Source organism: Salvelinus namaycush, unplaced genomic scaffold, assembly GCF_016432855.1.
Source record: "Salvelinus namaycush isolate Seneca unplaced genomic scaffold, SaNama_1.0 Scaffold922, whole genome shotgun sequence".
In the NCBI taxonomy this organism is placed as follows: Eukaryota; Metazoa; Chordata; class Actinopteri; order Salmoniformes; family Salmonidae; genus Salvelinus; species Salvelinus namaycush.
The window spans coordinates 2,732-16,229 of record NW_024061667.1 but is presented as its reverse complement, the minus strand read 5'-3'; the positions used below and the strand labels follow the sequence as shown (position 1 = coordinate 16,229).

Below are 13,498 nucleotides of genomic sequence, written 5' to 3'. Positions count from 1 at the left end.
CCTTCATCAGAGCCTTCATGAGTTCACAACCAGCATCCCTATGGAGATACTGCTCCACCCACATCCGTTCAATTCATCCAATGTGGTTGGAGTCGCCATACTTGCTTTTGTCGCCACACCTGCTTTTAAATCAAATCACATTTTATTGGTCTCATACAATATTTAGCAGATGTTATTGCGGGTGTAGTGAAATGGTTGTGTTCCTCGCTCCAACAGTATAGTAATATTTAACAATACATTTGAGAGTCTCACGATACCAGCTATTATCAGGATAACTGTCTGAAGCCCAAATCTTAAGTGTCTCCCTCTCTGTCTCCAGAACAGGGACAACTACATCCGCTCCTGTAAGCTCCTCCCTGATGGCCGCACCCTGATTGTGGGTGGTGAGGCCAGCACGCTGACCATCTGGGACCTGGCCTCTCCGACGCCACGTATCAAGGCGGAGCTCACCTCCTCGGCCCCCGCCTGCTACGCCCTGGCAATCTCCCCCGACGCCAAAGTGTGCTTCTCCTGCTGCAGTGACGGGAACATCGCCGTCTGGGACCTGCACAACCAGACCCTGGTCAGGTGAGTGATCTATCTGAAGAGAGCAGATGACTGGTGGGGGCTGGGAAGGATGTACTACTACCCATATGATTTTAGCAGGAATGGAGTAGCAGTAATGATTGGAGTGGGATTACATTGAAATGTCCAAAACGTGAGTGGAATCACTTGACTAAAGTCCACGGTGTTTGTGTTGGGTGTTGTAGGCAGTTCCAGGGCCACACGGACGGAGCCAGCTGTATTGACATCTCCCACGATGGGACCAAGCTGTGGACCGGAGGTCTGGACAACACCGTCCGCTCATGGGACCTGAGGGAGGGACGCCAGCTCCAGCAGCATGACTTCACCTCCCAGGTACGAACATGTGTTTACACACACACACACACACACACACACACACACACACACACACACACACACACACACACACACACACACACACACACACACACACAGGGGATGCAACGGTACAGTGGGCCCACGGTTCGGTACGGTTTCGGTATCTTTATATTTAAGAAAGAAAATAAACACATCACCCTTTAAACAATTAACTCTTTTATTTTGCCTATAGACAAATGAAACGTTCCATTCAGAAAAATGGCAACATGACTGACTGCCTGGTTTCTGTCTCTACTGTATGACATCAAGGGGAGAATAAAATGAAAAGTGCTTCTTAGCTTTGACAAGCTGTAGGTGCTTTGCCTTCTCTATTTTAAATAAACAGGGTACATACTTGTATAGGCAATATTACATGTAAAAATAACAAAATACAACATCAAGTTGGTGTCCTATATGAGAGATCTATTCCTCTATGTTGAGGTTCTTCTGTAAAAAGATAAGCATGTCAACATTCTCTGAAGCAAGACGAGAACGGCCCTGCGGTGGAGAAAACTCCCACTTACAACAGAGGTTCCCGGGACACGGAGGCTCTGCATGTTTTCAACATGGGGAGCTTTGACTGGTTTGTTTTCCACCACACACAAGGATCAGCAGCCACAGGAAGCTGCTGCCTTGTATGAGGGGACCACCTCCTCAATCATTTTGGAAAAGAGCTTGTCTGCTGCTCTGAAAAGCTCCCCAAATAACTCTGACACGGGAGTCTTCTTTTGAGGAGGGGATAATGAGGATGGATTTTCTTCCCCTGTGGATGGCCCTGCTTGCACTGCTTGAAACTACAAGAAAAAACGTATTAAGTGTAAGTGACACATCTCATCAAAAAACATCATCACATTTTAACACACATGATAAAAACAATAAAAAACTATCTCATAACTTTAAAAAAAAAATAGATCAGATACCAGATGTTCGTTCTTCACAGTTTCTTTGATGATCCCTGTTGAGGCAGGCTGGGATTTAAACCTCGGCTCAAGGGCTGTAACTCTGTGAAGGTAGATCTGGCTCTGTGTATCTTCTCTCCAAGTCCTGAGTGATGGCTGCCTTGGCCTCCCTGTTGGTTGCACTGTCCTCAGGACCTGGTGCCATGGAGTTGAGAATCATTGATGAGGTGGGACTTGTTTCACTGCTCGTGAGAGTTGTCATTGTTTTCAGGGGTTTGAGTAGCTGAATGAGTTCTTCTGACAGCTTCAGTTCACTGTCCGTCAGCTTCAGTTCACTGTCCGTCAGCTTCAGTTCACTGTCCGTCAGCTTCAGTTCACTGTCCGTCAGCTTCAGTTCACTGTCCGTCAGCATGGCTGTCTTTGACCGACTTCCTCACAGCCTTGTCCAATACAGCAGAGTAGATGGCCAGTTGCTGTTCCACGTAACGTTCCAGCATGTTATATATGGTATTCCAACGGGTTCTTCTGACATCATGGATTGATTTGTGCTTTGGTATATTCAGCATCTCTTCCTTAACTGTCAACTTAGTGGGCGGTAGTGCTTTTGTGTGAGAAAAAACGTCCCCACTTTTCTGACCTTCCCCAGGAGGCGGGACACTGCCTTGAGAGAGACTGCCCTCTTGGCTGTGAGGTTCAGGATGTCTGTAAAACATCCAATGTGGGGCTCAAACCCATCAGCTTCACAGATGGCGTTCACTATGTTTTGTGCGTTATCTGTAGTGGCTGGGGTTGTGATATTTGGTCTCTAGCTTCCACTCAGTCACAGCATTCATTCATTCTAGGGCTAAGTCTGCGCTTGTATGACTCTCATACAGGGGCCGAGTTTGCAACACATAGATCTCCCAGACCAGTACATAGTGAACCGTCACAGTGAGGTAGCTTCCAGTACATAGTGAACCGTCACAGTGAGGTAGCTTCCAGTACATAGTGAACCGTCACAGTGAGGTAGCTTCCAGTACATAGTGAACCGTCACAGTGAGGTAGCTTCCAGTACATAGTGAACCGTCACAGTGAGGTAGCTTCCAGTACATAGTGAACCGTCACAGTGAGGTAGCTTCCAGTACATAGTGAACCGTCACAGTGAGGTAGCTTCCAGTACATAGTGAACCGTCACAGTGAGGTAGCTTCCAGTACATAGTGAACCGTCACAGTGAGGTAGCTTCCAGTACATAGTGAACCGTCACAGTGAGGTAGCTTCCAGTACATAGTGAACCGTCAGTGAGGTAGCATCCAGTACATAGTGAACCGTCACAGTGAGGTAGCTTCCAGTACATAGTGAACCGTCACAGTGAGGTAGCTTCCAGTACATAGTGAACCGTCACAGTGAGGTAGCTTCCAGTACATAGTGAACCGTCACAGTGAGGTAGCTTCCGGTACATAGTGAACCGTCACAGTGAGGTAGCTTCCGGTACATAGTGAACCGTCACAGTGAGGTAGCTTCCGGTACATAGTGAACCGTCACAGTGAGGTAGCTTCCGGTACATAGTGAACCGTCACAGTGAGGTAGCTTCCAGTACATAGTGAACCGTCACAGTGAGGTAGCTTCCAGGACATAGTGAACCGTCACAGTGAGGTAGCTTCCGGTACATAGTGAACCGTCACAGTGAGGTAGCTTCCAGTACATAGTGAACCGTCACAGTGAGGTAGCTTCCGGTACATAGTGAACCGTCACAGTGAGGTAGCTTCCGGTACATAGTGAACCGTCACAGTGAGGTAGCTTCCAGGACATAGTGAACCGTCACAGTGAGGTAGCTTCCAGGACATAGTGAACCGTCACAGTGAGGTAGCTTCCAGTACATAGTGAACCGTCACAGTGAGGTAGCTTCCAGGACATAGTGAACCGTCACAGTGAGGTAGCTTCCAGGACATAGTGAACCGTCACAGTGAGGTAGCTTCCAGGACATAGTGAACCGTCACAGTGAGGTAGCTTCCGGTACATAGTGAACCGTCACAGTGAGGTAGCTTCCAGTACATAGTGAACCGTCACAGTGAGGTAGCTTCCAGTACATAGTGAACCGTCACAGTGAGGTAGCTTCCAGGACATAGTGAACCGTCACAGTGAGGTAGCTTCCAGTACATAGTGAACCGTCACAGTGAGGTAGCTTCCAGTACATAGTGAACCGTCACAGTGAGGTAGCTTCCAGTACATAGTGAACCGTCACAGTGAGGTAGCTTCCAGGACATAGTGAACCGTCACAGTGAGGTAGCTTCCGGTACATAGTGAACCGTCACAGTGAGGTAGCTTCCAGTACATAGTGAACCGTCACAGTGAGGTAGCTTCCGGTACATAGTGAACCGTCACAGTGAGGTAGCTTCCAGTACATAGTGAACCGTCACAGTGAGGTAGCTTCCAGTACATAGTGAACCGTCACAGTGAGGTAGCTTCCGGTACATAGTGAACCGTCACAGTGAGGTAGCTGAACTATAGTGAACTATGTACTGGAAGCTACCTCACTTCTTTATGTTTTTCTGAATTTGTCACGTTGTTGAAGGCAGCAATGAGAGATTGTTGTGTTTTCGCTAACGAGTGGACTCTCCTTGCTCCAGATCCACCTGCAAGGGATACGGCTGAGTGATGGCCACGTAAATGACACATTGTGTTAGAAGTGTTTCCACTCGAGTAGCCGACAGTGGAAAAGCAATGCTTGCAGACTGTACTTTGTTTGTTTACGGTCTTCTTACCCTCGTCATCGTATTGAACGCTGAATCCAGAATGTTCCCATATAGCGGATTTGAAAGACGGCGGGGCCTCTTCAAATTTGCTTCTCTCTGTCTCGCTAGCGCTCGCCATTGTCACGTTGGAGCTGAGAGAATATTTGTTTTTAGTTTCCCCTCTTCACGGGGCCCCTTTTAGGGAGGTTTCCTACTGAGATGTCATTGCAAATCGTCCATTGGTTGTTTAAGGGGGAGGGGGTTGCTGTCACTGCGGTTGCCACATTTTGAGACATTGCTGTTGAGTAAAGTTTGTCGGCCATCAGGAGCCCCTTAACGGCCACAAGCTGCGTGTCTGGTTCTGCGGATCTGAATGTACAATGTGCGTGTCGTCTGCAGCGCAATAAGCACGTTTTGTTATAGGAAAATGACAGGCGTATCGTAATTCCGTGGTTCACGTGTGCGTATTGAACCGAACGGTTCGACAACATACAGTGTACCGTTGCATCCCTCACACACACACACACACACACACACACACACACTCTATTTTGCCCTGGTTCACCCCCACCTCCCGTCTCCTCCCAGATCTTCTCTCTAGGCTACTGCCCCACAGGGGAGTGGCTGGCAGTGGGCATGGAGAGCAGCAACGTGGAGGTTCTCCATCACACCAAGCCTGACAAGTACCAGCTTCACCTGCATGAGAGCTGCGTCCTCTCGCTTAAGTTCGCCTACTGTGGTAAGAAACATGTCCAGGGTGCAATAAGTCATTTATAACCCGTATTTATGTAGTTCAAGTGTAGAAACCTTTTTTCTCAAGGAATTGAACCATGTTGTTTAGTTGGTACTTCTACTGTACCAACAAGTAACACCAACTGCCCCACATCAGTTGTATTGTGTTAGTTACTAAATCTTAAACCATGTGGACTTGCATTTTTGTGCTTGGAGAGTCTTGTGCAGGCCTGTCCTGCTTGGTGAGGGCAACCTGGACTCTGAGCTCATGTATCATGTCCTGTGTTTGAAGGTAAATGGTTTGTGAGCACGGGGAAGGACAACCTCTTGAATGCCTGGAGGACTCCCTATGGTGCCAGCATATTCCAGGTACGCCAATCAATAACACACACATCAATATACACACTCTCAAACATGCATAGATGCTCACAATCCTGTGACATGACCAACAGCATGGAAACCCCAGCTACCACTGTCAGTTGTAATCTGTAAATCATAAGCAAACAGTATTGTTCAGAGGATTGTCTTTCAGACCAACCAAGAGAGATGGTCACTTTGGACAAGGTTAGTTCAGGCAAACACATTACATGCTCTGAATAGGATCGCTAACATGTTTTTTTGACCCTTTCCATCAACAGTCAAAGGAGTCCTCTTCCGTCCTGAGCTGCGACATCTCTGCAGACGACAAGTACATTGTGACGGGCTCCGGAGACAAGAAGGCCACAGTGTACGAGGTGATCTACTAGAAACACCAGTTTGACCCCTCCTACTGGCCTGACAAGGGGAGCTGCTAGCCCCTCCTCCTCCTCTTACTTCACTCACCACACCCCCTAACCTCAAAGACCACCAGGGATTGGACTACAGACAATGTCGGCCGATACCGCTCCCAGATTGGTGCTCAGAAGGCACCATGAACTGCGATTGGCAGTTGGCCTGGCTCTGATTGGCTATCGCTGCAGACTGTAAGCCTATGGGCACTAAAGATGTAAATTGTCTTGCTGTTTTTAATGGGTTCCTGGGCTTGTTTTTAACGTGATGAATGTTTCTGTCATGTGACTGGACGAAGCGCCGCTTTGTCTTTACAACAGTTGCTCCCTGGACGTCTTGTGAAAATTGTACATAATGGAGTAAAAGACATTTTATATATATATATTATAAATATATATATCTATTTTCATGTCCTGGTGTACTTGTGACGTTTTTGCTTTCGGCCTCTCCCTTCTGCTTGATATTCAAGGGAGAACAGAAAGTAGAATAAGCCTTTTTTTTTTTTAAGGATTTTTTTTTTTTTGGGGGGGTTGTTGAAGCGTGTTCTCCAGGCTGACCTTTTTCCAAATCAAATGGAAATGTCTCTCCAAAAACGAAATGGTCAACCAGAACACTTTTTGCAGATTCAAATGTGAGTTTTGGGATGGTGCCCTTTTTTTTGGAGCTACGAAAATGTCTGGGAAGTGGAGCCTGCCGGCTCAGGCAGAGCCACGGAAGTCCGTGGAATACCACAGGACCCCCGCTTGGACCGGCCTATCAGAGGAGACTGGGGGATCGGCGAGAGGAGGAGAACAATGTAAATTAAAACGATATTAAAGAAACTAACTGTACTACTTTCTCTGTGCCCTTTTTGACCCGTCTCTTTTACGTCTTGGATTATTTTTTGGGTGGTCTGGTTGATGTTTAACGATGGACTTAAATTCTACTGGATTATTACTAATACAGACCGGGCTTTGGCTAGCCTGACACAATCTGAACATTGAGTCTGGACCTAGATCTTGCCGATGTAGAACAAGCCACAGGGTCATCTAGACGGGGGGGTTAAGGAGAACATGCTTCTATGGAGTCCATTGATTTGATCCTCTATCATTTATCAGTACATCATCTTGGACTAACCGGACTTGGATGGAAGTCAACGAAACTATTGGATTCCACTCAAACGATATACAGTGCCTGTTAAGTGCTAGGGTTGGCTATTAGGATCTTTCAAAATGTAAAACAGAAGTTAGCATTGTGACCAGCATCTACATAATGTTCAGTACCGAGGAGGAGGAAGTTGTCCCTAGACACTGATCTGTTTTGTCCCCAAATGGTGCTGAGGGTAAGATGCTCTGTGTCTAAGGGGAATTTCTTCTTTTACCGTTCAGCTGTTGGGGTGAACACACAAATTCTTCACTGCGCCCTAATACCTGCCTTTCCTTCAGTCATAACGAGGGGTGAAATGTGAGCGTCTCCAATTCACAACCAAAGTATGTAGCAAAACTGTGTCAGCACTGAACATAATGTACAGTTGATGATAATTCAATAAACTGTGTTTGTTTTGTAGAAAGACTTCCCAGTTCATTTCAATGCAACACATTGTTGAGGAAGCGCACAGTCGTTGTATGGAAGAGTGTTTGAGTACTTCTACGGGAGCCGTGGGTGTCTGTGTCTGCCCCGACATTAACTTCCTCTTAAAAGGTTTGAAAGTAGAGTGTAGTGTCTAAACCACTGGAGTCTGCCACTTCTACCCCACACTTGATGTGATACTTAAACACTTTAACTGTTTCATAATGAATACCTAACCTCAAACATATGCCTCGTGATTCCTTCTAGTTCACTGGATGCTCTATATGAGGTGTGTGTGTGTGTGTGTGTGTTGAATAGCAGTGGAGTCAGTAGGCTGCTGTCCAGGCGTGGTGTTGTGGTCGCAGGCTGTTCTAAAGACTAATGCTGTATATGAGGTGTGTGTGTGTTGAATAGCAGTGGAGTCAGTAGGCTGCTGTCCAGGCGTGGTGTTGTGGTCTCAGGCTGTTCTAAAGACTAATGCTGTATATGAGGTGTGTGTGTGTTGAATAGCAGTGGAGTCAGTAGGCTGCTGTCCAGGTGTGGTGTTGTGGTCTCAGGCTGTTCTAAAGACTAATGCTGTATATGAGGTGTGTGTTGAATAGCAGTGGAGTCAGTAGGCTGCTGTCCAGGCGTGGTGTTGTGGTCGCAGGCTGTTCTAAAGACTAATGCTGTATATGAGGTGTGTGTGTGTGTGTTGAATAGCAGTGGAGTCAGTAGGCTGCTGTCCAGGCGTGGTGTTGTGGTCGCAGGCTGTTCTAAAGACTAATGCTGTATATGAGGTGTGTGTGTGTGTTGAATAGCAGTGGAGTCAGTAGGCTGCTGTCCAGGCGTGGTGTTGTGGTCGCAGGCTGTTCTAAAGACTAATGCTGTATATGAGGTGTGTGTGTGTTGAATAGCAGTGGAGTCAGTAGGCTGCTGTCCAGGCGTGATGTTGTGGTCGCAGGCTGTTCTAAAGACTAATACTGTATATGAGGTGTGTGTGTGTGTGTTGAATAGCAGTGGAGTCAGTAGGCTGCTGTCCAGGCGTGGTGTTGTGGTCGCAGGCTGTTCTAAAGACTAATGCTGTATATGAGGTGTGTGTGTGTTGAATAGCAGTGGAGTCAGTAGGCTGCTGTCCAGGCGTGGTGTTGTGGTCGCAGGCTGTTCTAAAGACTAATGCTCTATATGAGGTGTGTGTGTGTGTGTGTTGAATAGCAGTGGAGTCAGTAGGCTGCAGGCGTGGTGTTGTGGTCGCAGGCTGTTCAAAAGACTAATGCTGTATATGAGGTGTGTGTGTGTTGAATAGCAGTGGAGTCAGTAGGCTGCTGTCCAGGCGTGGTGTTGTGGTCTCAGGCTGTTCTAAAGACTAATGCTCTATATGAGGTGTGTGTGTGTGTGTGTTGAATAGCAGTGGAGTCAGTAGGCTGCTGTCCAGGCGTGGTGTTGTGGTCGCAGGCTGTTCTAAAGACTAATGCTGTATATGAGGTGTGTGTGTGTTGAATAGCAGTGGAGTCAGTAGGCTGCAGGCGTGGTGTTGTGGTCGCAGGCTGTTCAAAAGACTAATGCTGTATATGAGGTGTGTGTGTGTTGAATAGCAGTGGAGTCAGTAGGCTGCAGGCGTGGTGTTGTGGTCGCAGGCTGTTCAAAAGACTAATGCTGTATATGAGGTGTGTGTGTGTTGAATAGCAGTGGAGTCAGTAGGCTGCAGGCGTGGTGTTGTGGTCGCAGGCTGTTCAAAAGACTAATGCTGTATATGAGGTGTGTGTGTGTTGAATAGCAGTGGAGTCAGTAGGCTGCAGGCGTGGTGTTGTGGTCTCAGGCTGTTCAAAAGACTAATGCTGTATATGAGGTGTGTGTGTGTTGAATAGCAGTGGAGTCAGTAGGCTGCTGTCCAGGCGTGGTGTTGTGGTCTCAGGCTGTTCTAAAGACTAATGCTCTATATGAGGTGTGTGTGTGTGTGTGTTGAATAGCAGTGGAGTCAGTAGGCTGCTGTCCAGGCGTGGTGTTGTGGTCGCAGGCTGTTCTAAAGACTAATGCTCTATATGAGGTGTGTGTGTTGAATAGCAGTGGAGTCAGTAGGCTGCTGTCCAGGCGTGGTGTTGTGGTCGCAGGCTGTTCAAAAGACTAATGCTGTATATGAGGTGTGTGTGTGTGTTGAATAGCAGTGGAGTCAGTAGGCTGCTGTCCAGGCGTGGCGTTGTGGTCGCAGGCTGTTCTAAAGACTAATGCTGTATATGAGGTGTGTGTGTGTTGAATAGCAGTGGAGTCAGTAGGCTGCTGTCCAGGCGTGGTGTTGTGGTCTCAGGCTGTTCTAAAGACTAATGCTGTATATGAGGTGTGTGTGTGTGTGTTGAATAGCAGTGGAGTCAGTAGGCTGCTGTCCAGGCGTGGCGTTGTGGTCGCAGGCTGTTCTAAAGACTAATGCTGTATATGAGGTGTGTTGAATAGCAGTGGAGTCAGTAGGCCGCTGTCCAGGCGTGGTGTTGTGGTCTCAGGCTGTTCTAAAGACTAATGCTGTATATGAGGTGTGTGTGTGTGTGTGTGTGTGTGTTGAATAGCAGTGGAGTCAGTAGGCTGCTGTCCAGGCGTGGTGTTGTGGTCTCAGGCTGTTCTAAAGACTAATGCTGTATATGAGGTGTGTGTGTGTTGAATAGCAGTGGAGTCAGTAGGCTGCTGTCCAGGCGTGGTGTTGTGGTCGCAGGCTGTTCTAAAGACTAATGCTGTATATGAGGTGTGTGTGTGTGTGTGTGTTGAATAGCAGTGGAGTCAGTAGGCTGCTGTCCAGGCGTGGTGTTGTGGTCGCAGGCTGTTCTAAAGACTAATGCTGTATATGAGGTGTGTGTGTGTGTGTGTTGAATAGCAGTGGAGTCAGTAGGCTGCTGTCCAGGCGTGGCGTTGTGGTCGCAGGCTGTTCTAAAGACTAATGCTGTATATGAGGTGTGTGTGTGTTGAATAGCAGTGGAGTCAGTAGGCTGCTGTCCAGGCGTGGTGTTGTGGTCGCAGGCTGTTCAAAAGACTAATGCTGTATATGAGGTGTGTGTGTGTTGAATAGCAGTGGAGTCAGTAGGCTGCTGTCCAGGCGTGGTGTTGTGGTCACAGGCTGTTCTAAAGACTAATGCTGTATATGAGGTGTGTGTGTTGAATAGCAGTGGAGTCAGTAGGCTGCTGTCCAGGCGTGGTGTTGTGGTCGCAGGCTGTTCAAAAGACTAATGCTGTATATGAGGTGTGTGTGTGTTGAATAGCAGTGGAGTCAGTAGGCTGCTGTCCGTTGTGGTCGCAGGCTGTTCATAAGACTAATGCTCTATATGAGGTGTGTGTGTGTTGAATAGCAGTGGAGTCAGTAGGCTGCTGTCCAGGCGTGGTGTTGTGGTCGCAGGCTGTTCTAAAGACTAATGCTGTATATGAGGTGTGTGTTGAATAGCAGTGGAGTCAGTAGGCTGCTGTCCAGGCGTGGTGTTGTGGTCGCAGGCTGTTCAAAAGACTAATGCTGTATATGAGGTGTGTGTGTGTTGAATAGCAGTGGAGTCAGTAGGCTGCTGTCCAGGCGTGATGTTGTGGTCGCAGGCTGTTCAAAAGACTAATGCTGTATATGAGGTGTGTGTGTGTTGAATAGCAGTGGAGTCAGTAGGCTGCTGTCCAGGCGTGGTGTTGTGGTCGCAGGCTGTTCAAAAGACTAATGCTGTATATGAGGTGTGTGTGTGTTGAATAGCAGTGGAGTCAGTAGGCTGCTGTCCAGGCGTGGTGTTGTGGTCGCAGGCTGTTCTAAAGACTAATGCTGTATATGAGGTGTGTGTGTGTTGAATAGCAGTGGAGTCAGTAGGCTGCAGGCGTGGTGTTGTGGTCGCAGGCTGTTCAAAAGACTAATGCTGTATATGAGGTGTGTGTGTGTTGAATAGCAGTGGAGTCAGTAGGCTGCTGTCCAGGCGTGGTGTTGTGGTCTCAGGCTGTTCTAAAGACTAATGCTCTATATGAGGTGTGTGTGTGTGTGTGTTGAATAGCAGTGGAGTCAGTAGGCTGCTGTCCAGGCGTGGTGTTGTGGTCGCAGGCTGTTCTAAAGACTAATGCTCTATATGAGGTGTGTGTGTGTTGAATAGCAGTGGAGTCAGTAGGCTGCTGTCCAGGCGTGGTGTTGTGGTCGCAGGCTGTTCAAAAGACTAATGCTGTATATGAGGTGTGTGTGTGTTGAATAGCAGTGGAGTCAGTAGGCTGCTGTCCAGGCGTGGCGTTGTGGTCGCAGGCTGTTCTAAAGACTAATGCTGTATATGAGGTGTGTGTGTGTTGAATAGCAGTGGAGTCAGTAGGCTGCTGTCCAGGCGTGGTGTTGTGGTCTCAGGCTGTTCTAAAGACTAATGCTGTATATGAGGTGTGTGTGTGTGTGTTGAATAGCAGTGGAGTCAGTAGGCTGCTGTCCAGGCGTGGCGTTGTGGTCGCAGGCTGTTCTAAAGACTAATGCTGTATATGAGGTGTGTTGAATAGCAGTGGAGTCAGTAGGCCGCTGTCCAGGCGTGGTGTTGTGGTCTCAGGCTGTTCTAAAGACTAATGCTGTATATGAGGTGTGTGTGTGTGTGTGTGTGTGTGTTGAATAGCAGTGGAGTCAGTAGGCTGCTGTCCAGGCGTGGTGTTGTGGTCTCAGGCTGTTCTAAAGACTAATGCTGTATATGAGGTGTGTGTGTGTTGAATAGCAGTGGAGTCAGTAGGCTGCTGTCCAGGCGTGGTGTTGTGGTCGCAGGCTGTTCTAAAGACTAATGCTGTATATGAGGTGTGTGTGTGTGTGTGTGTTGAATAGCAGTGGAGTCAGTAGGCTGCTGTCCAGGCGTGGTGTTGTGGTCGCAGGCTGTTCTAAAGACTAATGCTGTATATGAGGTGTGTGTGTGTGTGTGTTGAATAGCAGTGGAGTCAGTAGGCTGCTGTCCAGGCGTGGCGTTGTGGTCGCAGGCTGTTCTAAAGACTAATGCTGTATATGAGGTGTGTGTGTGTTGAATAGCAGTGGAGTCAGTAGGCTGCTGTCCAGGCGTGGTGTTGTGGTCGCAGGCTGTTCAAAAGACTAATGCTGTATATGAGGTGTGTGTGTGTTGAATAGCAGTGGAGTCAGTAGGCTGCTGTCCAGGCGTGGTGTTGTGGTCACAGGCTGTTCTAAAGACTAATGCTGTATATGAGGTGTGTGTGTTGAATAGCAGTGGAGTCAGTAGGCTGCTGTCCAGGCGTGGTGTTGTGGTCGCAGGCTGTTCAAAAGACTAATGCTGTATATGAGGTGTGTGTGTGTTGAATAGCAGTGGAGTCAGTAGGCTGCAGGCGTGGTGTTGTGGTCGCAGGCTGTTCTAAAGACTAATGCTGTATATGAGGTGTGTGTGTGTTGAATAGCAGTGGAGTCAGTAGGCTGCAGGAGTGATGTTGTGGTCGCAGGCTGTTCTAAAGACTAATGCTGTATATGACGTGTGTGTTGAATAGCAGTGGAGTCAGTAGGCTGCTGTCCAGGCGTGGTGTTGTGGTCGCAGGCTGTTCAAAAGACTAATGCTGTATATGAGGTGTGTGTGTGTTGAATAGCAGTGGAGTCAGTAGGCTGCTGTCCAGGCGTGATGTTGTGGTCGCAGGCTGTTCAAAAGACTAATGCTGTATATGAGGTGTGTGTGTGTTGAATAGCAGTGGAGTCAGTAGGCTGCTGTCCAGGCGTGGTGTTGTGGTCGCAGGCTGTTCAAAAGACTAATGCTGTATATGAGGTGTGTGTGTGTTGAATAGCAGTGGAGTCAGTAGGCTGCTGTCCAGGCGTGGTGTTGTGGTCGCAGGCTGTTCAAAAGACTAATGCTGTATATGAGGTGTGTGTGTGTTGAATAGCAGTGGAGTCAGTAGGCTGCTGTCCAGGCGTGGTGTTGTGGTCTCAGGCTGTTCTAAAGACTAATGCTGTATATGAGGTGTGTGTGTGTTGAATAGCAGTGGAGTCA

The 13,498-nt window shown here is 48.0% G+C and overlaps 1 protein-coding gene across 7 annotated transcripts in view; it reads left to right on the top strand.

Moving 5' to 3' along the window:
* Positions 1-7,604, top strand: part of LOC120043449 (transducin-like enhancer protein 3-B) — a 47,797-nt gene extending 40,193 nt beyond the window's left edge. For 6 of the 7 annotated variants that reach the window (XM_038988040.1, XM_038988039.1, XM_038988038.1 and 3 more), the window contains 5 exons: positions 320-567; positions 750-897; positions 5,121-5,271; positions 5,557-5,633; positions 5,903-7,603. In XM_038988040.1, coding sequence (XP_038843968.1) covers positions 320-567; positions 750-897; positions 5,121-5,271; positions 5,557-5,633; positions 5,903-6,010 — 732 coding nt within the window. In that variant the 3' untranslated portion in view covers positions 6,011-7,603. Of the gene's footprint in view, positions 1-319; positions 568-749; positions 898-5,120; positions 5,272-5,556; positions 5,634-5,902 lie in introns of all 7 variants that reach the window. The other variant, XM_038988041.1, reaches the window with a different exon arrangement.
* Positions 7,605-13,498: the final 5,894 nt, after the last annotated feature.